This window comes from Mytilus californianus, unplaced genomic scaffold (genome assembly GCF_021869535.1).
Source record: "Mytilus californianus isolate M0D057914Y unplaced genomic scaffold, xbMytCali1.0.p SCAF_2, whole genome shotgun sequence".
Classification (NCBI taxonomy): domain Eukaryota; kingdom Metazoa; phylum Mollusca; class Bivalvia; order Mytilida; family Mytilidae; genus Mytilus; species Mytilus californianus.
Window position 1 is genome coordinate 11,988,243 of NW_026262668.1, and position 22,827 is coordinate 12,011,069.

The 22,827-nt window shown below is 34.3% G+C and overlaps 1 protein-coding gene across 8 annotated transcripts in view; it reads left to right on the forward strand.

The window, feature by feature from the left end:
• The window catches only part of LOC127729232 (cytochrome P450 2J4-like), a 37,293-nt gene that overhangs the window by 12,239 nt on the left and 2,227 nt on the right, over positions 1-22,827 (forward strand). Inside the window, exons 2-4 of one of the 8 annotated variants that reach the window (XM_052236972.1) lie at positions 14,635-15,144; positions 17,945-17,993; positions 18,710-18,753. In XM_052236972.1, coding sequence (XP_052092932.1) covers positions 14,635-15,144; positions 17,945-17,976 — 542 coding nt within the window. In that variant the 3' untranslated portion in view covers positions 17,977-17,993; positions 18,710-18,753. The other 7 variants (XM_052236965.1, XM_052236971.1, XM_052236968.1 and 4 more) reach the window with 7 other exon arrangements.

Consider the following 22,827-nt stretch of genomic DNA (forward strand, 5'->3'; position numbering starts at 1 on the left):
ATAACTCAGAAACGTAAAATCCAAAATTTATAAAAAAAAGAAAGGGAGCTCATGTCAATAGATATAAACAATTCACCAAAGTTTTATGCAAATTGGTTAAAGCAGTTTTGAGTTAATGTCCGACATGTTGACGACAGACAGACAACGGTATACCATAGTACGTCCCGTAAACGGGCGTATAAAAATGACAGGGTGTCATACCACACCAAAACCTTCTGAAAGAAACACTAAAGTTGGCAAACAAATTTTTTTTTTTTTCATTGACAACCCTGTATAACCTTGCAGCAGTATCGAGTCTACATGCATTACCTTGTATATTTCATGTACATTGAACTTAAAAATATGTGGTCATTGTCAAAGTTAGTTATGTCAGTTATAATTTACACATTTACTGAAACGTGCCAGAGAAGCGCATGTACAAACTTTTGAATTTAATCTGCAAACTGGGAAAGCCATCCTTTTTTACGAATAAAAACCCACAATTTATTAAATTGAAAGGGAGCTTGCATCAATAGATATATATAAACAATTAACCAAAGTTTCATGACAAATAACAACTGCTTAAAGCATTTTCGAGTTAATGTCCGAAAACATGGAAATCCCCCTTTTTGAATGAATAAAACCCCTTACATTGTAACTGGATAATGTAAATTCTAAAATTCCAAAACAATCTAAAGGGAGCTCACATCAATACATAAATACATTCCCATATAACTCTGAAACGGGAAACCTAAAATTTATAAAATAATCAATTCACAACAGTTTCATGCAAATTGGTGAAAGCGTTGAAGAGTTGGTGAACAAAGCATTTTTAGAGTTAATGGGCGTTAACATGAAAATCCCCCTTTTTTAATGAATAAAACCTCACATTTTGAAAATGTATATTATAAAATTCCTAAAAATCTAAAAGGGAGCTCACTTCAGTAGATATAATCAATTCACCAGAGTTTCATGCAAATTGGTGAAAATATTACTGAGTTAGTGAACAACATGCTAGAAACAGACAGATCAGGGCAGACAGACGGACAAAGGCATACCATAATATTTCTCATGAACAGGCGTATGAAAACTGCAGGGTACCATTCCAGGCCAACACCCTCTGAAGGAAACACTATAAGGGAGCTTCCTTTCCATTTTTATGGGGGAAAAAGGGGGGGAGGGGGGGGGGGGGCTAGGATGAAACAAATTTTTCCTGCATTTTTTATAGTTCGAGATGTAATCTGTCCTGCCTTTTTATTTTTCACTCTTTTTTGTCCTGCCTTTTTTTCTATTAGTTTATCTCGACTTGTTTACATAAATTGTCATCCTGCCTTTTTTTTCATATTATCTCATCCTGCCTTTTTTTTCAAATTTCATCCTAGACCCCCCCCTCCCCTAAAAATCAAATGGTAGCTCCCTAAGTTAGCAAACAAATTATTTTATTTTTACATTGACAAACCTGTATAACCTTGAAGCAGTATTAAGTTCGTGTATTATCCCGCATATTATTACATGTACATTGAACTAAAACAAATTGTGGTCATTGTCAAAATTATAGTTTACAGTTTACTTTTCCAATGCTTTCAATTTAAGATTAGGGCATTTTTGTCATTGGAATTGAGTTTTGTAGTCGGAGATTACTCTAACCTCCAACGACTGTTTTGCGACACCAGCTAGGGCAGTGGGACTTCAGCTGGTCCCATATCAGATAGATGATATTTGCCTGTCCGAAGTGGAGGCGACCGGATTCATATAAATCAAGCCTCAATTTATTCTATTTTCTCTTCATTTAAGTAAGTATGATCAACCTGCCACCCGTTATCTTCTCATATTTGGACAGTTTTCACATTGACCCATCAATACTGGCATTTTGGAGGGTATGAATGCCCTTTACCGTCAGGCATAAAACAGTCATTTTCGGTTACCGTTAGCATCAAATTGGTTAACATTTTACCGTGATTCGTCAACATATCCTTATCGTGATTCGTCAGAGGTCTCAAATAACTATCGTTACCGTTATTTTTGGGGAAAAATTAACGTGATGCGTCAAAATCTATTTTTTTATTGTCTTAAAGAAAGTATTTTATCGTCATGCACCAAAAATTACTGTTAACGTCATTTGGCAGGATTTTTTACCCTTATTCGTCATGAAGGTACCCCCATTACCACCCTCATTTTAACTCTCACTTTATAAGAATGTCACATGACCAACATTATGGGAACTGATTTATGCAAATGACCCATATTCCGTAGGAAAACATCATCTATATAATTCGAGCCTCAATTAGTTCCATTTTTCTCTTCATTAAAGTAAGTTTAATCGACCTGCCACCTGCTATTTTCTCATATTTGGACAGTTTTCACATCGACACATTAATACTGGCATTTTTACTTTAACTTTAAAAGATTGTGACATGACCAACAGAAAAAGTAATATACAATGCATTACATCGTATGAGAGCTGATTTATGAAAATGACCCTTATTCAATAGGAAAACATAATCTAACACCTCGTTTATTTATGATGCAAATAAGCTGAATGGCCGAGTGTGTTCAATTTGAAAATAAAGAGTTAAAATGCCGGAATCGCAAAAACAGATGTTGGACACCAGAGTAATCTCGGACTATGAGTATGAGCAATTTGTAAGGGGGGGGGGGGGGGGGGGGGGGGGAGGGTTCAAGGGAAGCAAATGCTCTTTAAATTATGCATGTTTCAAAAATTGGGGAAAAATTACACAGAGAGTTGAGTCATTTTTTTTTCAGACTTAATTCAAATAATGACTAATGCAGAATTACCTTCTAATTCTATAAAAAAAATTCACAACTACTGAACAGGAACAATCATGGTACTTTTTTACCTATGAAACTACACTATGACATCTGTCGATGATCTGATCTGCAAAACCTACAAACAGACACAGAAATATCATCAAATAGTGAAATAAAAGATTGATTGCACCTTGTTTGGATAGTTCCGACACGTGTTACATGGGGAGCCCGTTTGTTTACAAATAATAATGTCACGTGATCACGCACTGACCATCACAAATTTTTATCACACAATATTATCCCGATACTGTACTTACACAATTCACAAATGCATAAACCATTTATCTTGCGGACATGCAATGGGAATGTGCACGGTTATCAAAAACTACAAAAATATTGCATGTACAGTTAATGAAGAAGTTATTTCATCAAATAGATAAGATTTTCACTCAATCAAATCCTGACGGAACGACCGGATACCACACAAATCGACTGGGTGTCATCGCCATCGGGGATAATTGATAAATGGGATTAAATTGATCGCCTAGGTGTAGAGAACCATCTCTGGAGAACCTTAACATTAATAAGTAATACTCACCAAAATTTCTCTATAATTAACGCTATTTTCTGTTGGAAAATTTCAGAAAGATGCTGACAAACTTATTTGGTGACACAGATTATTTTCTTGTTTTGGCGCGAAATATATTCTTACTCTTAATGCTTGACGTAACAAAATTTGTATAGAATTATATTTAACTAAAGCTCAGCGTAAATATGCAGAAGCATGACAACACATTAATAATAAAATGTGTAAATATTTCTGTAAAAGAACATAATTTTACTTTACCAGTATACTTCACTTCGAATTACATTTGAGCGCAAGAAAATCTCTATGTGAATCGGCTCGGGGTCGAAGTTCAACATTTCAATGGAAATTTTTGCGTGTACTTGCGTTGCTTTAGATCGAGGCCACAGCTTTTCAACCAATCGGGGAATGTTTACTTGGGGCATACATCTATTTTTACTGCAGGTTTCGACATCACTGTGTCTTAACTACCCCGGCAAAAAATGTTTGGACTCGATGGTATCTAATATCCGGCACGGTGACGGAACATCAATAGACAGAGAAAAGGTAGTTTTCTGTTTATTTATTTGTTATTGTTATGATATCGAAGAATATTTATACATATATAACTGTTTTCTATTGTGAGATGTAATATTTTCTACAACCGTTCTAGATTAACGGAGAAATAAGTAAAAATGCACGTCAAAATGACGAATTGAGTGAACCTTGCCTCGAATTTGTTTAATTTCTCCTTAAATTGTTCACATGGTACGGAAAGAAAGGTACGGAAAGAAAGATATTGACATGGAGATTGCAAAACTAGTCACTTTGAGCACCTCAATACTTGTATTTCTGCGTATGGAACGAAAGAAATGGGTCATGTCAAAATGGAAGGACCCGGTTTTGTCAATGTGTACAACCCGGTTTTGTCCTAGATTTCACAAGGCAGAATCCGGTTTTGTCAACAACAAAAAAATGCATAATCGCATAACATAATTGAACTTCAGCAATTAAAAAAAGGAGTTTGGTGGCTGGTTATTTATTTGAATCTGTAAACACTAAATTCCTACATTATTGGAACAAAAATAATTATAATTTTGCTTTGCATTAAAAAAAATAATACTCTAACTGCGAAATAGACAGAAATGAAGGTTAAACCGCAAATTGAGTTTTAAGCCCTCTAAACGTTTTTTTTTTTTATGAATTATGTAAATTTTAGTGTTTAAACTTAAAATTAGAGTTTATGGTCTTAAAAATTGAAGGACGCACATTTGATATGTGATTTTCTTGCACACTAGGATGGTTATCTTTATAAGTAATCCAATCTACCTAGGGGTGTAATATTTCCTATGATCGTTTAAAATAACTCTTCTTAAGGCTAAATGTTCATTATAAGGCATGATAATCAAACAAATGTATATATGCTTGCAGAATCGCCATAGAAAATGAATGTTTATGGTGAGAAAAGGATTACAATAATCATGCATTAAAAATCAAATCTATCTATCCCTAATTGTAACTATAATACTAAGTATAAATTAGTATTATAATAGTCTCAGGCCATCGAGAAAATGCAATAATGATAGTTTATTAATAGTTGTATAAATAAACGGTTCTGTTATCTCTCCATCGTGTTATGATTATCGTACATTGATGTTGGTCAAAATATTATTGACAATATATAGGGACGGATTCAGGTTTTTTCAAAGTGGGCGTAATTCAAACAGCTTACATACCGCAGAGTGTAGCAAAGCGAACAATGTTTTGGACGAATTATGCTAAAAAAAATCGTAAAAAAAAATTATAATATTTTTGGGCCATCAAAGGTGGGGTTCGGGCGTGTGACCTATACGCCGCCTGGATTCGCCACTGATGTTATAAACTAAATCGTATACCAACTTAAAATTTTACATGATATGAAATGAGGGACACCCGTGAAATTGGATGTATGTGAGAAGGATTATCATGTTTATTCTAAAAATTCACATTGATATTTTGGAATTGTCGGAATGCGAGACCAAGGAATGCAAATTCGTGGCGGCTTGAACTATTTGTATGAAGTTTCATATGTCAGAAGTTAGAAGGCCTGACTATATAAATAATACGTAGTACTTATTTTTGTAAAAAAAAATCGCAATTGTTTGTTTTTGATGACCCCCAGTTGTCAACAAAGATGGCCGAAATGGCTTAAAATAGAACATAGGGGATGCAAGTTTTGTCTATTATTTGAAAACAGCTATAGATAGAGAACATTTAACAGGGGCAGATATGTTCATAATGTTGAGCTCTACCTTTTGTCCATACACATCAAAACTCTCACACGAATTCTTATAGAAGTTACTGTCCTTGAATGACAAATTTCTCCTTTTTTCCATTTCTGTCTATTATCTTGAAACATATAAAAGTTATATAGCAAAAATGATCAGCAAGACAATATATACGAATAAGTCGACTTGGTCGATACCCTTGTAAGAATTATTGACCTTTAATTACGATGTTTACCATTTCTTTGCGTTTTTGCCAATTATCTTACAAAAATCTTCTCCTCTTTAACAATTTAATTAAACTTGGCCACACGCTTTATTGAGTATCTGGTTTGGAAACTCACATGATCAGCGATTTGTAAATTTATTTTTTCTCGTTATAGGGTACCAGTGTTAACGTTGTTTTTCATAAAATAAACAAAACCGGGTTCTATACATAGACAAAACCGGGTCATTGTGTAGAAAACAACATTGACAAAACCGGGTGCTTCCATTTTGACATGACCTTTTTCTTTCGTTTCATACGCAGAAATACAAGGATTGAGGTGCTCAAAGTGACTAGTTTTGCAATCGCCATGTCAATATCTTTCTTTCCGTACATTTCTTTCCGTACCATGTGAACAATTTAAGGAGAAATTAAACAAATTCGAGGCAAGGTTCACCCAATTCGTCATTTTGGCGTGCATTTTTACTTATTTCTCCGTTAATCTAGAACGGTTGTAGAAAATATTACATCTCACAACAGAAAATAGTTATATATGTATATATTTTCTTCGATATCATAAAAATAACAAATAAATATACAGAAAACTACCTTTTTTCTGTCTATTGATGTTCCGTCACCGTGCCGGATATTAGATACCATCGAGTCCAAACATTTTTTGCCGGGGTAGTTTAGACACAGTGGACATGTTTAAATCGGGATTATAGAAAAATGGAATGTTGTTGGTAGATACAGAACAGAAAATGATGAACACTTTTAGCAAAAGATAAATTGGATCGGGGGTCTGTGAATTCACATTATTTGTACAACTCTCCTTACTCTTGCGAAGCGTGTGCTTTACATCGAGGCTTGCGTTGCTTTACATCGAGGCTTTCGTTGCTTTACATCGACGCCATAGTAGTTCAACCAATCGGGGAATGTTTATTTGGGGCATACATCTATTTTTACTGCAGGTTTTGGCATATTTTAATCGAAATTAGAGAAAAATGGAATGATGTTAGGAGATATAAAACAGAAAATGATAAATATTTTTAGCAAAAGATGAATTGGATCGGGGTTCTGTGTATTCACATTATTTGTACAACTCTCCTTATTGATGGCAAAAAATGGAATTTCCGTGACCTAAATGGTTCGCGAAAATTAATATTTTTATATATAATATATATAGTAATCACGTTGTTTCATACCCTCCTTAATTTCATCATTTATCCACTCATTTTGATAAACATGTTTAACTCGCTTTTTAATGAGTGGAGCAAAATGATTCAACACTTCAGTAAAAATATTTATAAAACTTAGTAGCGCTTCATCATGATCATCAATTTCTAGCAATCTGTCAAGGGGACATCGAGATAATTGGTGAGTAAAATCAGTCTCGTTGAAATATTTTGTAGATCTATAAGTTATATAATCATGAATTTGCTTTTTCTTTTTTAACCCTCTTTTATGAGAAATACATACTGGATAGTGATCACTGATTGAATATTTTGGAACTGCAATATAATTAATATTTTCTGGCACATTACAATAAACATGGTCAATTAAAGTGGTTGAAGTTTTTGTTACTCTTGTAGGTTCTGAAACCATCTGACTCATATAGAAAATATTTTTGAGGTGTGACCACTTAAAAAAGGTGCAACATATAAAAAGCGAATAAGGAACGAATAAGTTACAAGGTTTTAGTCGAGCGCAGAAACGGCCACGGTACCTATGCGCTTAAAGTGTAATTTCACCTCTACGAACCACGAACTAATACCATGGACAAAACAAAGAAAAGAAAAGAAAGCATTTACAAATGCAACGTCTAAAATGCGAATAAGAAACGAATAAGTAACAGGGTATAATTACAGCGCAGAAACGGGTACACATGCGATAATGGGGTAATTACACCTCTACGAACCAACAACCAACACCAGAGACACGAAATTTAAGCAGTAGAAAGGTTTAACGTATAAAAATGGAATAAGGAACGAATAAGTAGCGAATAAGTAACAGGATATGAGTCGAGCGCGAAAACGGGCACATACGCGCTTATAGGGTAATTTCACCTCTAAGAACCAAGAACCAACACCAGAGAAACGAAAATAAATTAGTAACAGGGTGCAACGTATAAAAATCGAATAAGGAACAAATAAGTAACAAGGTATCAGTCAAGCGCAAAAACCGGTACACACGCGCTAATAGGGTAATTTCACCTCCTCGAAGCAAGAACTATCACCAGAGACAAGAAAAGAAAAGAAAACATTTAAAGATGATATGTATAAAAAGCGAATAAGGAACGAATAAGTTACAAGGTTTTAGTCGAGCGCAGAAACGGGTACCTGCGCGCTTAAAGTGTAATTTCACCTCTACGAACCACGAACTAATACCATGGACAAAAAAAAAAGAAAAGAAAAGAAAGCATTTACAAGATGCAGCGTCTAAAATGCGAATAAGAAACGAATAAGTAACAGGGTATAATTACAGCGCAGAAACGGGTTCACATGCGATAATGGGGTAATTACACCTCTACGAACCAACAACCAACACCAGAGACACGAAATTTAAGCAGTAGAAAGGTTTAACGTATAAAAATGGAATAAGGAACGAATAAGTAGCGAATAAGTAACAGGATATGAGTCGAGCGCGAAAACGGGCACATACGCGCTTATAGGGTAATTTCACCTCTAAGAACCAAGAACCAACACCAGAGAAACGAAAATAAATTAGTAACAGGGTGCAACGTATAAAAATCGAATAAGGAACAAATAAGTAACAAGGTATCAGTCAAGCGCAAAAACCGGTACACACGCGCTAATAGGGTAATTTCACCTCCTCGAAGCAAGAACTATCACCAGAGACAAGAAAAGAAAAGAAAACATTTAAAGATGATATGTATAAAAAGCGAATAAGGAACGAATAAGTAACAGGGTATCAGTTCAGCGCAAAAACGGTTACTTGTGCGCTTAAAGGGTAATTTCACCTCTACGAACCACGAAACAACACCAGAAACAAAAAAACAAAAAACAAAGAAAAGAAAGCATTAAAAAGATGCAGCGAATAAAAAACGAATACCGAACGAATCAGTAACAGAGTAGCAGTCGAGCGCAAAAACGGGTACACACGCGCTAATAGGGTAAATTCACCTCTTCGAACCAAGAACTACCGTATCACCAGAGACAAGAAATGAAAAGAAAAGAAAACATTAAATGATTTGAACGTATAAAAATCGAATAAGGAACGAATAAGTAACAGGGTATGAGTCGAGCGGGAGAACGGGTACATACGCGCTAATAAGGTAATTTCACCTCTTCGAAACCAAGAACCAACACCAGAGACAAGAAAAGAAAAGAAAATGAATTAGTAACAAGGTGCAACGTATACAAATCGAATACGGAATAAATAAGTAGCGAATAAGTTACAGGGTATCAGTAAAGCGCAGAAACGGGTACACATGCGCTAATAGGGAATTTCACCTCTAAGAACCAAGAACTAACACCGGAGACAAGAAAATAAAACATTAAGAAGGTGCAACGTTTAAAGAAGCGAATAAGGAGCAAATACTTCCTTCATACGGAGTATATATCTCCCAGATGATACGATATTCCAGGGCTTGTATTTCTTATCATGATTTGCTTCTCACAAGGAAGCTATTAAACCAAGAGTTCCAAGTGGTGAAGTTCAAATCATCCCATTGTAACTTTTACGGACGCCATCACGAGTTGGTTCACTGTTATGGAATTTCTGTTTCATAGATGACAACGAATATGTTCCAATTGTCGTAACTACAATCCCGTATACTTTTCCCCGAATGTGACCTACCGAATTAGACATTGTCAGTTTATTTTCGACCTATGAGTTTGAATGTCCCTTTGGTATCTTTCGCCTCCCTTTAACATAGAATTGTCCATATTTTGAGACAGAGCTGGTAGATTTTCTATAATTTTAGTATAATTTGTCCCCAAAGTAGTACACTACACTGTAAAAGTGTTTTTGCGAATAAGTAACAGGGTATCAGTAAAGCGCAGAAACGGGTACACATGCGCTAATAGGGAACTTCACCTCTAAGAACTAAGAACTAACACCGGAGACAAGAAATAAAACATTAAAAAGGTGCAACGTATAAAGAAGCGAATAAGGAGCAAATAAGGAACGAATAAGTAGCGAATAAGTTTCAGGTTATCAGTCGAGCGAGGAAAGGGGTACATACGCGCAAACAGGGTATTTTAAACTCACCGAACCCATAGATAACATCAGAGACAATAAGATAATAAAAAAGAATGAATTTAAAAGGTGCAAGGTATAAAAAGTGATTAAGGAACATATAAGTAGCGAATATGTAACAAGGTATCAGTCGAGCGCTTACAGGGTAATGTCGCCATTACGAACCAATAATTAACATCAGGGATTAAAAAAGAAACGAAAAAATCATTAAAAGGGAGAAACATATTAAAAGCGAATAAGTTACAGGTATCAATCGAGCGCGGAAGCGGGTACATTCGCGCGGACAGGTTAATTTTACCTCCTCGAACAAATATCTTACATCATAGTAAAAAAAAGAAAAGAAAAGAAAGTATTAAAAGGGGGCAACATATTAAAAAGCTAATAAGGAACGAACAAGGAATAAGTAACGAATAAGGAATAAGTAATGAATAGGTAACGAATAAGGAATAAGGAATAAGTAACGAATAAGGAATAAGTAACCAACTTGACGACCTTTATAGAGAGTAAAAGATAATCGGGTTCGAGGACACAGTTATCGTCCTTCCTAGTGTGTGTAAAATAAGATAATTTCATACAAAATATTGTCTGCGGACACTATTTCATAATGAAATACTGTCCAGGACAATATTTCATTATGAAATAGTGTCCTTGTACATGAAATTTTGTCACCTCCTTCTGGACAATATTCCACTATGAAATTCTGTCCATGACAATATTTCACTTTGAAATTCTGTCCATGACAATATTTCACTGTGAAATACTGTCCATGAAAATATTTCTTAAACTAATTACAAAATTAAAAATAGTACACAACCATGCAGCATGCACATTTTTAGATTTATAACTGAAATTATTTTGTAAATTAAGTATTTTATATATATCAAACTAATATCTATTTTAACATAAGCTAGTTTCAAATTTGCATAGATACTTTATAAATGGTTAATTATAGATTAAAGAATTGTCTAACGTATGTTCCATTGTGTTACATTATACTGTATAAATACAAGTAATGCACTGACAATCACTTATTTATGTTCAAAATGTACTAATAGTATTCGTAAATACTAGACGAATCTTTTTGCGATGTCCAGCGTTTTGGAGGTACAGTCATGACAGTAGTACAATGTAACTGGAATATTAATTTGTGTTTATTTGTTATTATCAGTCAAATAAAACACTTTAATGATATCATTATCCAACATGATATCTGTTGATAACCTCCCCTTCATGAGACAAAATTTCATGACAATCTGTCTATGAAATATTGTCTCAATACACACAAATTATAAAATATAACCTCCCTTAAACAGGACAAAATTTCATAGTATTCATCTGTGAAAGTATAGTCTATATACAGACAAAATTTCACTATGGAAATTTGTCCTACCCTGGAAATTTTTTCATAGATGAGGACAATAATTCACGATACATAGTCGTGAAATATTTCTTGGAGGACAATATTTTATAGGACAATATTTTGCTTTACATATTATAACTCTCAAATTTTTTTCATACACTTTCCAAATTATTTTTTTTTAATATTCTATGCATAAAATATTAAGCAGGAGGGTGATTAACATGCCTGAAGCTGTCAAACTGAAAAGTAGACCCCTTACAACAGATACAGTTACGTTTGCCTCATATCTTGACAGTCATCTAGAAATTGACAACGAGGGTCGGTTGAAAACAAAACTTTACGACAAAAAAGATGATTGCAGCACCCCAATTGTGAACTTTCCATTTCTAAGAAGCAACATTCCAACAGCGCCTTCATACGGAGTATATATCTCCCAGATGATACGATATTCCAGGGCTTGTATTTCTTATGATTTGCTTCTCACAAGGAAGCTATTAAACCAAGAGTTCCAAGTGGTGAAGTTGAAATCATCCCATTGTAACTTTTACGGACGCCATCACGAGTTGGTTGACTGTTAGGCCACACCAATTTTATTTTTAGTTCTTCGGACAGAAGCTCCAAAAAATATGGGGCGAGCGAGCGAAATTTTTTTGATTGTATTTATTTCTTGAAAATGAGTTTTGTTGAGGCGGGTACTCTACAAGTGGAGCGAGCGGTATAATTTTTTTTTTAAATTGTGCGATTTAGAATGTTTGTACATGTTAAAACTGGGTTACTTCAAAGAAAAAGGAGGATAAACATGCTCTTATGCATATGATTTAAGTTGATGTATTTGTGCCTGTAGTACAGTCTGTACCATACCCAACTTTTTGGTTCGCTTTGGTTTAGTATAATTTTGATTATTTTCGTCAAATAAGCTTTGACTGCGTGAATTTTCATTTAAATTCATACATGTGTATATATCAAGGAAGCATATCAGATGCAGTTTAGCAAGAGGAATTATGTTAGTTAGGTAAATGAAATGTGTTGAATACAATTAAAATATGTGTATGTATTCCAAAAAAATGCCCATGAAAAATATTAAATATCTTTTGATATAGTTGTTTTCATTATATGGTAATGATTGTTTATTGGCTGCTTGACATCCAGTTGGAACTATATATCAATAATAGGATCAACATAATGAGTGAGGTGAATATTTCAACAACATCCTGAGTAAGATAATTATATTGCTTTGCATGCAGATCTCAATGTATTAAAACATTTAATCCCACTGCAAATGTTTGCACCTGTCCTAAGTCAGGAATCGGATGTACAGTAGTTGTCGTCTGTTTATGTAGTTCATACGTGTTTCTCGTTTCTCGTTTTTATATAGATTAGACCGCTGGTTTTCCCGTTTGAATGGTTCTACACTAGTAATTTTTGGGGCCCTTTATAGCTTGCTGTCCGGTGTGAGCCAAGGCTCCGTGTTGAAGGCCGTACCTTGACCTATAATGGTTTACTTTTATAAATAGTTACTTGGATGGAGAGTTGTCTCATTGGCACTCATACCACATCTTCCTATGTCTATTCCCTTAAAATACATTTAACCACATTCACATGCATTATTCTGACTTAGCAAAATACTTTTTCCTTTTGCCCCTGAAACCTGCAATTACTAAAATAGTAATGTATTTCAAACTGGAAGTGGTTGAACCAATAACACATCCCTAATTATTATTAGCATGCCAATCCCAATACCACCACTTTGGTCTCGAATGTTGGAACTCTTAAATTTTCCCTTACAAAAGAGTTCTGATTGCATGTCAATAGACTAACAAGGGGATATGGAGTTGTCATTAAAATAAGATAAATCTGTCATTTTTCAAAAATTCATGTGAATTTAATATTAATTTCATCCAAGACAGATACCTCTAGATATCTATGTCTGTTGTAGTCCGAGATTACTCTGACGTCCAACGGCTGTTTTGCCAGACAAGCTGGGGCCGTGGGACAACAGCCCCCGCAACAGCCCTCCATCTTGTCTGGCAAACAATCTCGGACTATGTCTGTTGAAACAATGATCGGGGATGACAATGGTTCTAACAAGTACTTGTGTGATCTTGGTCATCTAACCGGAAAGATTTTTTTATTTTTGTCTCCTAGAACAGGTAAAACGAAATGCATTTCAAATAACTGTGTGTTAAATAACTACGTGTCCTCGGCAATGATCTGACACAACTTCATGTTGGCATCCCGAATTTTGACCTTTTATTTACAAATCGATTTATCACACGTGCGTTTGAATCGCTCGGAGCAATATATGCACGAGAAAAACGTCTAAGAGAAAAAAAAATGTCAAGGATAAACTAATTTTGGAGCGGCATGCGGCCCAAAAATTGGCGGAAGCGGTAATTATTTTTTTTTATTGAAAAGTCAATTTCTCCAAAACAGGAGCGGGAAAATCCGAAGAACTATTAATCAAATTGGTGTGGCCTTATGGAATTTCTGTTTCATAGATGACAACGGATATGTTCCAATTGTCGTAACTACAATCCCGTATACTTTTCCCCGAATGTGACCTACCGAATTAGACTTTGTCAGTTTATTTTCGACCTATGAGTTTGAATGTCCCTTTGGTATCTTTCGCCTCCCTTTAACATAGAATTGTCCATTTTTGAGATAGAGCTGGTAGATTTTCTATAATTTTAGTATAATTTGTCCCCAAAGTAGTACACTACACTGTAAAAGTGTTTTTGAGAAAGAGCAGGTGCGATTTCTTTAATATGAATTTATTGTCTAAAGGAAATGCACTACGAAATAACTGTGTTCTCGGGCCATCAGTGTCAAAACACTTACGTCAGAGAATTTGTTTGTGTCTGATTTGAAGACATGTTACATATTTATATAATCACTTTTCCCTTGATCAACAGAGTTTATAACATTAGTGCCACGCTCATACATTTTTGTATTATAAACATTCACATTTTTTTACCCCTGCTAACTTTACAAAATTTGATGTATGAAGTTTCAAAAAGAAAGAAAAAAACAGCAACAACTAATTTTCCTACATTATGGAAAAATCATAACTATGGCGGGGCATCAAATGTGTCTTACAAACCCAACTATTTCATGTTGAACTTCTACGTCACTGTTTGTTAAATCCAATTAAGCGGAATACGACAAGGCATCATCTTGGTGTAGTTTCATTTGTTGCTGGCACTAATAAATTGATAATAATCAATGAAAATGAAAGATTTGGCTAATTCATTTTAACGCACTTATTTTTCAGGTATAATTGGATCAGATGGTGAAAAATGGAAAGAACTAAAAAGATTTACCCTTCGGGCATTGCGGGAATTTGGGTTTGGAAAAAAGTCGCTCGAAGAAAACATTCAAGAGGAGGTTAAATTTTTTCTAGATTTCATTGACGAAACGAACGGAGACAATTTTAGTTTGGATGAAACGGTGAATGTAAGCATTTCTAATATAATCTGTTCAATAGTCTTTGGAAAAAGGTATGACTATCACGACCGGACGTTTGTAAAATTAATGACAATACTGGATGATTACATTAGCAATTCTACTCTCACAACAACACTAAATTTTATTCCGATCCTACGACACATGCCAGGGGACATCTTCTCTGCAAAGAAAGTGTTGTCCAATCAAAAGGAAATAGAGGATTTTATACAAGCAAGAATTAATGAACACAAGATCTGTTTTGAGAGTAGCAATATAACAGACTTCATAGATGCCTGTCTCAGAGAAATGGAAACTGGTAATGGAACTATTATAACTGGTAAGAAAAGACATGCGCGTATTTGCACATGATATTTTTATGTTTGTTTTGTTATTATTTGTGCTTTTCATTTTATACTTTAAATATTAAAAAACGCGTATTTTTTCTAAAATTTTCGAGGATGAATAAATAAAATTATTAAGAAACTAAGGTTTCCAACTCCCTTAGTCAAAGTTAATCTTAGATTTTTATTATTTTTTGGTCTAACGTATTTAAACATCCAAAGTTTTGATATGTTAGGGTTTGAGCGTTGCTGATGAAGGTCAATCCAGAAAAGCTTCGGATGGACATATTTATAAAATGTTATTTTCATTTATGGGTTCAGGTTCTTCAGGTTCTAGAGTATTCTGATAATAAGATGTATACACATTGAACATGAACTAAAACGACATCTATAGATCAAGTGCTGTCACTGCATGCGACGACTAGACGTATAAACCAGTTAACATAACCCCCCCTCCCCCCCAACAGTTTTCAATCAAATATACACAGAGAGAAAATAAAAGATATAATACATGCATGAACTACATCTTGAAAAGAATAAACCAAGTAAATAGTCATACGTGCAATACTCAATTAGTTGCGTAACATTCTAAAAATAAACCACACGTTATTCACTGTATACTACATGTATTTTCAAGAACCATGCATGTTGAGTAAATTCACAGAATATTTTTCGAAACGGTTAGGTAAGCCAAAAAATTTGAATGCTACTTTCTCTGGCTTAAAACGTTTTTTTCAGCAACCATGCATCAGATTTAAGATTTGCATTTGACATTATGAACATTCATGAATTGCTGCCGCTCAACTAACATGTATGGAGGCTCACTAAATCTAACAAAAATTTTCTTATGCATTTTGTTTTGAGAGATGCAAAATTATATACAACCCTTGCCTTTATTGACTAGTATGCTAAACTATTCGATTTTTAAATATTGTTTTATTGGTATGAATATTGATTTTGTTATTACTAAATTAAACCCAACTACTTATTATTGTTATACATATTATACATACATTCACGGTCATACAATCTGTCAATACCTGTATTTTGGCATTGCACAAGGTCTGTTTTTCTCTAACTGTTAATATCTCTTTACAATAAATCCATTTTTGAATGTGTACTGATTGATATTTTAGTCTTAGTTACATGATTTTTTTTATTAGTTGTTATTGGCATTGAACTAACTTTCAGTAACTTCGAGTACTCTCAGATCTGTACTTTGTGTCTTTTGTGTTTTTGATAGTTGGTTTTGTGCTTTGTATCAATCTGATGAGTTCAGTCCTTTTCAACTGATTTTTATAGTGTTTCATGTGTTGTACTGTTACACCACTGTACCGGGTTAGGGGAGGGTTGGCACGCCCGCGAACATGTTTAACTCCGTCACATTCTGTATGTGCCTGTCCCAGTCACGAGCCTGTAATTCAGTGGTTGTTGTTTGTTGCTATGTATCATATTTTTTTTTCGTTTATTGTCTTGTACATAGATCAGGCCGTTATTTTTCCTCGTCTGAATTGTTTTACTTTTGACATTTCGGGGCCTTTTGTAGCTTGTTACGGGGTATGGGGTTTGCTCATTGTTGACTGAGGCCGCACGGTGACCTATAGTGGCTAACCTTTTACGCCATTGGTCTCTGGTGGAAAGTTGTATCATTGGCAGGCATGCCACATTTTCTTATTTTTATATAAATTCATGTGGAGGGGTTATACACTAGTTTTTAAGATCTCAACACCAAGACCAATTTAAAAAAAAATAAAAGTTTGGTGAAAAATTTATGTTGACTACTAGATGTATTTTTGGTTATTTGTGTTGGGTTGCTGTCTTGCGTAAGAATAACATTTATTTTGTAATATTGTTGTTTCGATAATGTTGGCAAACACAACGCCAACAGTTTGTTTAACATTTTCTTCAAAATTAGTAATAAAATGTTTTTTGTCGAAATTATTTTCATGCGAACACTGCATGTGGGTGGAGGAAGATGAATTCCATTTTATAATTATGTGACAAAACCTTATAAACTCTAGAATCAAAATTTTTTACCATATTGATGATATAATGAGTAAAGAAAATAAGTATGGTTTTATCATTTCTTTTGGAGAATGCGATATATTGAAGATTATTGATAGAAGCAACCTTCATCAAGGGTACATTATTTTTTTACATGTATGGTTTTAAATGTATACAGTGAAACCTGTTTTAAAAAACCACTTAATGGGGAGCAAAAAAGTAGTCTCATAAGACAGGTGGTCTTTTAATACAGATCCAATCTATATGAAATGCACTACAGAGGAGTCAAAAATTAATGGTCTTATAACACAGGTTTTTGCTTAATACAGGTGGTCTCTTAAGCAGGTTTGACTGTATTTTAATCGTGTTTCTTTTTGTCGAGTTAGCATATCAATATATATAGCAGTGGTATGTAGTCATACCTTCTTTGTCTCTGGTCTATTATTTTGGGAGGAGACATGTTGTCATTCGCTGGTACATACTTGTAATGTTGTCGCTGATACATGCTAACTGATGTTGTCGCTGATACATGCTAATTGTAATGTTGTCGCTGATACATGCTAATTGTAATGTTGTCGCTGATACATGCTAATTGTAATGTACATGCTTGTAATGTTGATGTATATGCCATTTCTTATTTTGTTTTGTGTTATTAATTAATGTTCGTTAAAAACAATCCTATCGATTAGATTTCAACTTACAACATACTAATCTTTTTCCTTCTGCATACGATGTTAGTTAATTATTTCTGAGACTGACGTACAAAAGATAATCTGAGATTTATTATTTCAGAGACTGAGGTACGAAAGGCAATCCGAGTTTAATTATTTCAGAGACTGAGGTACGAAAGATAATCCGAGTTTAATTAATTCAGAGACTGAGATAAGAAAGATAATCCGAGATTTATCATATCAGAGACTAAGGTACGAAAGATAATCCAAGATTTATTCTTTAAAAGAGACTGAGGTACGAAATATAATTCGAGATTTATCATTTGAGAAAATGAGGCTTGAAAGATAATCCGACTTTAATTATTTCAGAAACTGAGGTACGAAAGATAATCCGAGATTTATTATTTCAGAGACTAGGGTACGAAAGATAATCCGAGTTTCGTTATTTCAAAGACAGGTACGAAAGATTATCCGAGATTTATTATTTCAGAGACTGAAGTACGAAAGATAACCCGAGAATTAATATTTCAGAGACCGAGGTAAGAAAGATAATCCAAGATTTATTATTTCACAGAAGAAGGTACGTAAGATAATCCGAGTTTTATTAATTTCAGAGTCTGAGGTACGAAAGTTAATCCGAGATTTATTATTTCAGAGACTGGGGTACGAAAAATAATCCGAGTTTTATTATTTCAAAGACAGGTACGAAAGATTATCCGAGATTTATTATTTCAGAGACTGAAGCCGAGAATTAATATTTCAGAGACTGAGGTAAGAAAGATAATCCGAGATTTATTATTTTAGAGAAGGAGGTACGAAAGATAATCCGAGTTTTATTATTTCAGAGTCTGAGGTACGAAAGATAATCCGAGATTTATTATTTCAGAGACTGAAATACGAAAGATAATCCGAGATTTATTCATAGCAGGGACACAAACAACTGCGACGTGTATTAAATGGTTTATTTTGTATATGATACATTACCCAAACATCCAAGAGAAAATGTGGAGAGAAATAGAAAGTGTCACAAGTTCCAATCGTCTTCTTTCTTTAAATGACAGACCAAAATTGCAATATTGCCAAGCAGTTGTAGATGAAACTCTTCGAATTAGTAATACAGCCCCTCTGTCAGTTCTTCATGGTGCTTTACATGATATTTTGTTCAAAGGTTTTAGAATTCCGAAAGGGTCAGTAATTGTTCCAAATTTAGATTCTGTATTAATGGATGAACAGGTATTTTCGTATCCTGAAAAGTTTAACCCAGAAAGATTTTTGGATGAAAATGGTCTGCTGTATGGAACTGAAAAGAATGTTGCTTTTTCTGTTGGTAAGTATGTGTGTCATCTTATGTTACTTAGAATAATCCACGTATTCTGATGAGTGTAAAACATATGCAATACAGGTATAGAACCACTAATTCGGGCACGGTCAGAAAGAACATAGAAGAAAGTAGTACATATTTTAATAAAATAGTTCCTACGCATAGCTGTAACTTTGTCAACAAGTAAAATATTTGGGTAATTTTGGTATCAAATAAAAGCTTAGGGACTCAATTGGGATCACTGTAGTACCCTTGTTTGAAAGTTTCTGTTGAGCAATAAAAAAAAATATAAGAAATTTTAATAGGAGGGCACATTTGCCCTGTTGTTCAGATCTGATGTACCTGTTTTTGTACTATCAAACTTCCGGGAAGCAGTGCGCTCTAATATCCAATTTAAGGCATGTTAAATTTTTCAGCACAAGTCAGAATAAGGTATATATAGTTATAACATGAAATGACTGCCACTTTATTTGAACTTAAGACAAAGTAGCCTTTGATGCTCGAAATTGCACAATTTAACATAGAAAGCAATGGGGCTATGAATTCATGGTTTTATACCTAAAAGGACAATACCTTAATATTAAGGGATTGGTTGCTGGTTGCTTAACGTCAAGTGACAAATATTTCATGTATGTTCAGGACGAAAAAAAATTAATAATACATACAATAAGTAGGTCATGTAAAAGAGTTCGGCCGGGATGAAGGGCGGGAAATTTGGACTGCCACTGGAAAATGAGGGTAAATTGGATAAAACCAGAAATAAAGTTTTGTACCTATTGTTCCCTGAAAGAGTTGTTGCAAGGCTTGGAGCTCTCTCTCTCTCCCTACACGAGGTATCGGATTTAATGTTTTTGTTACTTGTTTTTGCTTCGTATCTATCTGATGAGTTAAGCCCTTTTCAACTGATTTTTCTAGTTTTTCCATATGTTGTACTGTTACACCACTGTCCCAGGTTAGGGGGAGGGTTGGTCGCCCGCTAACATGTTTAACCCCGCCACATTATGTATGTGCCTGTCCCAAGTCAGGAGCCTGTAATTCAGTGGTTGTCGTTTGTTGCTGTATATCATATTTGTTTTTTCGTTCATTATCTTGTACATAAATCAGACCGTTAGTTTTCTCGCTTGAAATAGTTTTACATTTGTCATTTCGGGGCCTTTTATAGCTGATTATGCGGTATGGGCTTTGCTCATTGTTGAAGGCCGTACGGTGACCTATAGTTGTTAATTTCTGTGTCATTTGGTCCCTATTGGAGAGTTGTCTCATTGGTAATCATACCACATCTTCTTATTTTTATATGATCACCAATCTTAAGACCCTATTGATTAATAAAAATGTTTAAAACAGGAAATAACGAGTTAATCACGATTTGTGTTTGTTTTGTTTTAAACATTCATACGCATTGAATACCACTGTCACGGAGAGCAAGTGCAGTCATGAAGATGGCGTTTTATTGAGACATAACAAACCACATTAAAACACCACGTGATTGTTGTCTGCAAATCGAATACTGGAATTCGTATAAAACATCTACGTGAACACTGTATCTAAACTACCCCGGCGAAAAATGTTTGGACTCAATAGTATCTAATGTCCGGTACGGTGACGGAAAATCAACAGACAGAGAAATGTAGAAATTCTGTTTATTTATATGTTGTTTTAATGATATTGAAGAATATACATACACATATAACTATTTTCGATAGTGTGATGTAATATTTTCTACCACCGTTCTAGATTTATGGAGAAGTAAGTAAAAAGGCACATCAAAATGGTGAATTGAGTGAACCCTGCCTCGAATTTGTTTAATTTCTCTTTAAATTGAGCACATTGTACGGAAAGAAAGGTACGGAAAGAAAGATATTAACACGGATATTTCAAGACTTTTCACTATGATCGCCTCAATATTTGCATGTCTGTGCATGGAATGAAAGAAGTGGGTCATGTTAAAATTGAAGCACCCGGTTTTGTCAATGTGTACGACCCGGTTTTGTCCTTAAATTTCACAAAGCAGACCCGGTTTTGTCATAGAAAATAATGCATAATCGCATGACGAAAATTAAAATATTGCGTTCAACAGAAGTTTGAGGGATCGTTGAAAAACATTTTCTTTCAGAGGATAACTTATAACCTTTTTGAATCCGTAAACACTTGAATTCCTGCTATATTAGAACAAAGCAAATTTCAATTTTGTTTTGTATAAAAAAAAACAAAAGGAAAAATTAAAAAGAAATGAAGATTTTGTAACGCAATTAGATTTTTTTATATCAACTATGTTAATTTAAATGTTCAAACTAAAATAGTGTACGGCCTTGAAAATTTAAGGACGCACATTTGATATGTGATTCTCTGGGACAACAAGATGGTTATCTTAATGTTCCGCTCTACTTAAAGGGGGAGACAGTATGATCGTTTGAAAATAAATATTCATTATAAAGCAAGAGAATAAGACAAATGTATATGCATGCAGAATCGCCCAAGAAAAGGAATTTCCATGCGGCGAAAAGGATCACAACAATAGTGCGTTAAAAATCTGTTTACCCCTCCATGTTACAATAATACTAAGTATGAATTAGTATAATATTCTTAGGCCATCCGGAAATTGCAGTGATGATTATTTGATTAGTAATTTTATAAATAAACGATGTTATATCTCTTTTTGTTTTCTCCTTTTTTTTAACATTAACAAATTCTTTAATGCACTAGTATCAAGTTGTTAACAACTGCCCTATATAGTACAACTATTATATATAGGTTTATCTCTTCATTGTATAATGATTATCGTACATTGACAAATGTTCTACAATTTAAGCACGTTGGTCAAGTTTAAAATTGTCAATATGCAAGGGCGGACCGAGGCCATGATTTTTGAAAGGGGCATATTCATAAATGGATTTTACACCGCCGAGCGTAGCAAGGGGAACTTTTTTTTTACGATTTTATGCTAAATAAAAAATCATATATAAATCGTAAAAAACATGATAAAATAATTATTTCTAGCCACCAAAAGGGGGGTGGTGGGTCGTCGTTCTCCCTCTACCTCCTTGATCCGCCACTGATATAATGTAACTATGTCGTAAACCATCATAAAATTTAATAAAAGACGAATAAACAGAGACAGCCGCCAATCGCATATTTACTATAGGGGCTCTGTAATCAAATGAGTTAAGCCTTTTTCAACTCACTGAATTTTATAGTTTGTTCATATGTTGTGCTGTTATACCAGTTTTTTTTCTTGTGTTTTTTGTTGTGGGGGGGGGGGGGGAGGGGGGACGTTTACACGTTCAACCCCGCCGTTCTGTATGTGCCAGTACCGAATCTAGGAGCCTGTAAATCGGTGGTTGTCTTTTGTTGCTGTATATCATACATGTATTTGTTTTTCGTTTTTTTTTTTATTTTGTACATAAATCAGGTCGTTAGTGTTCACATTAGTTTTTTTTTACAGTTTTAATTTCGGGGCCTTATTTAGCTTGCTATGCCGTATGGGCGTTTCTCATTGTTGGATGCCATACGGTGTTCTATATTTGTTAACTTTTACGTCATTTGGTCTCTTATAAAAAGCTGTCTCATTGTAATTTTTCACGAGCTAAATTGCCACTTAGGTTGTTCCACGAAGACGAAGACGAAGATATTGGACGTTATGATGTTGCAAACCAACTTTTATTTATAAAAAGAAATAATTCTTT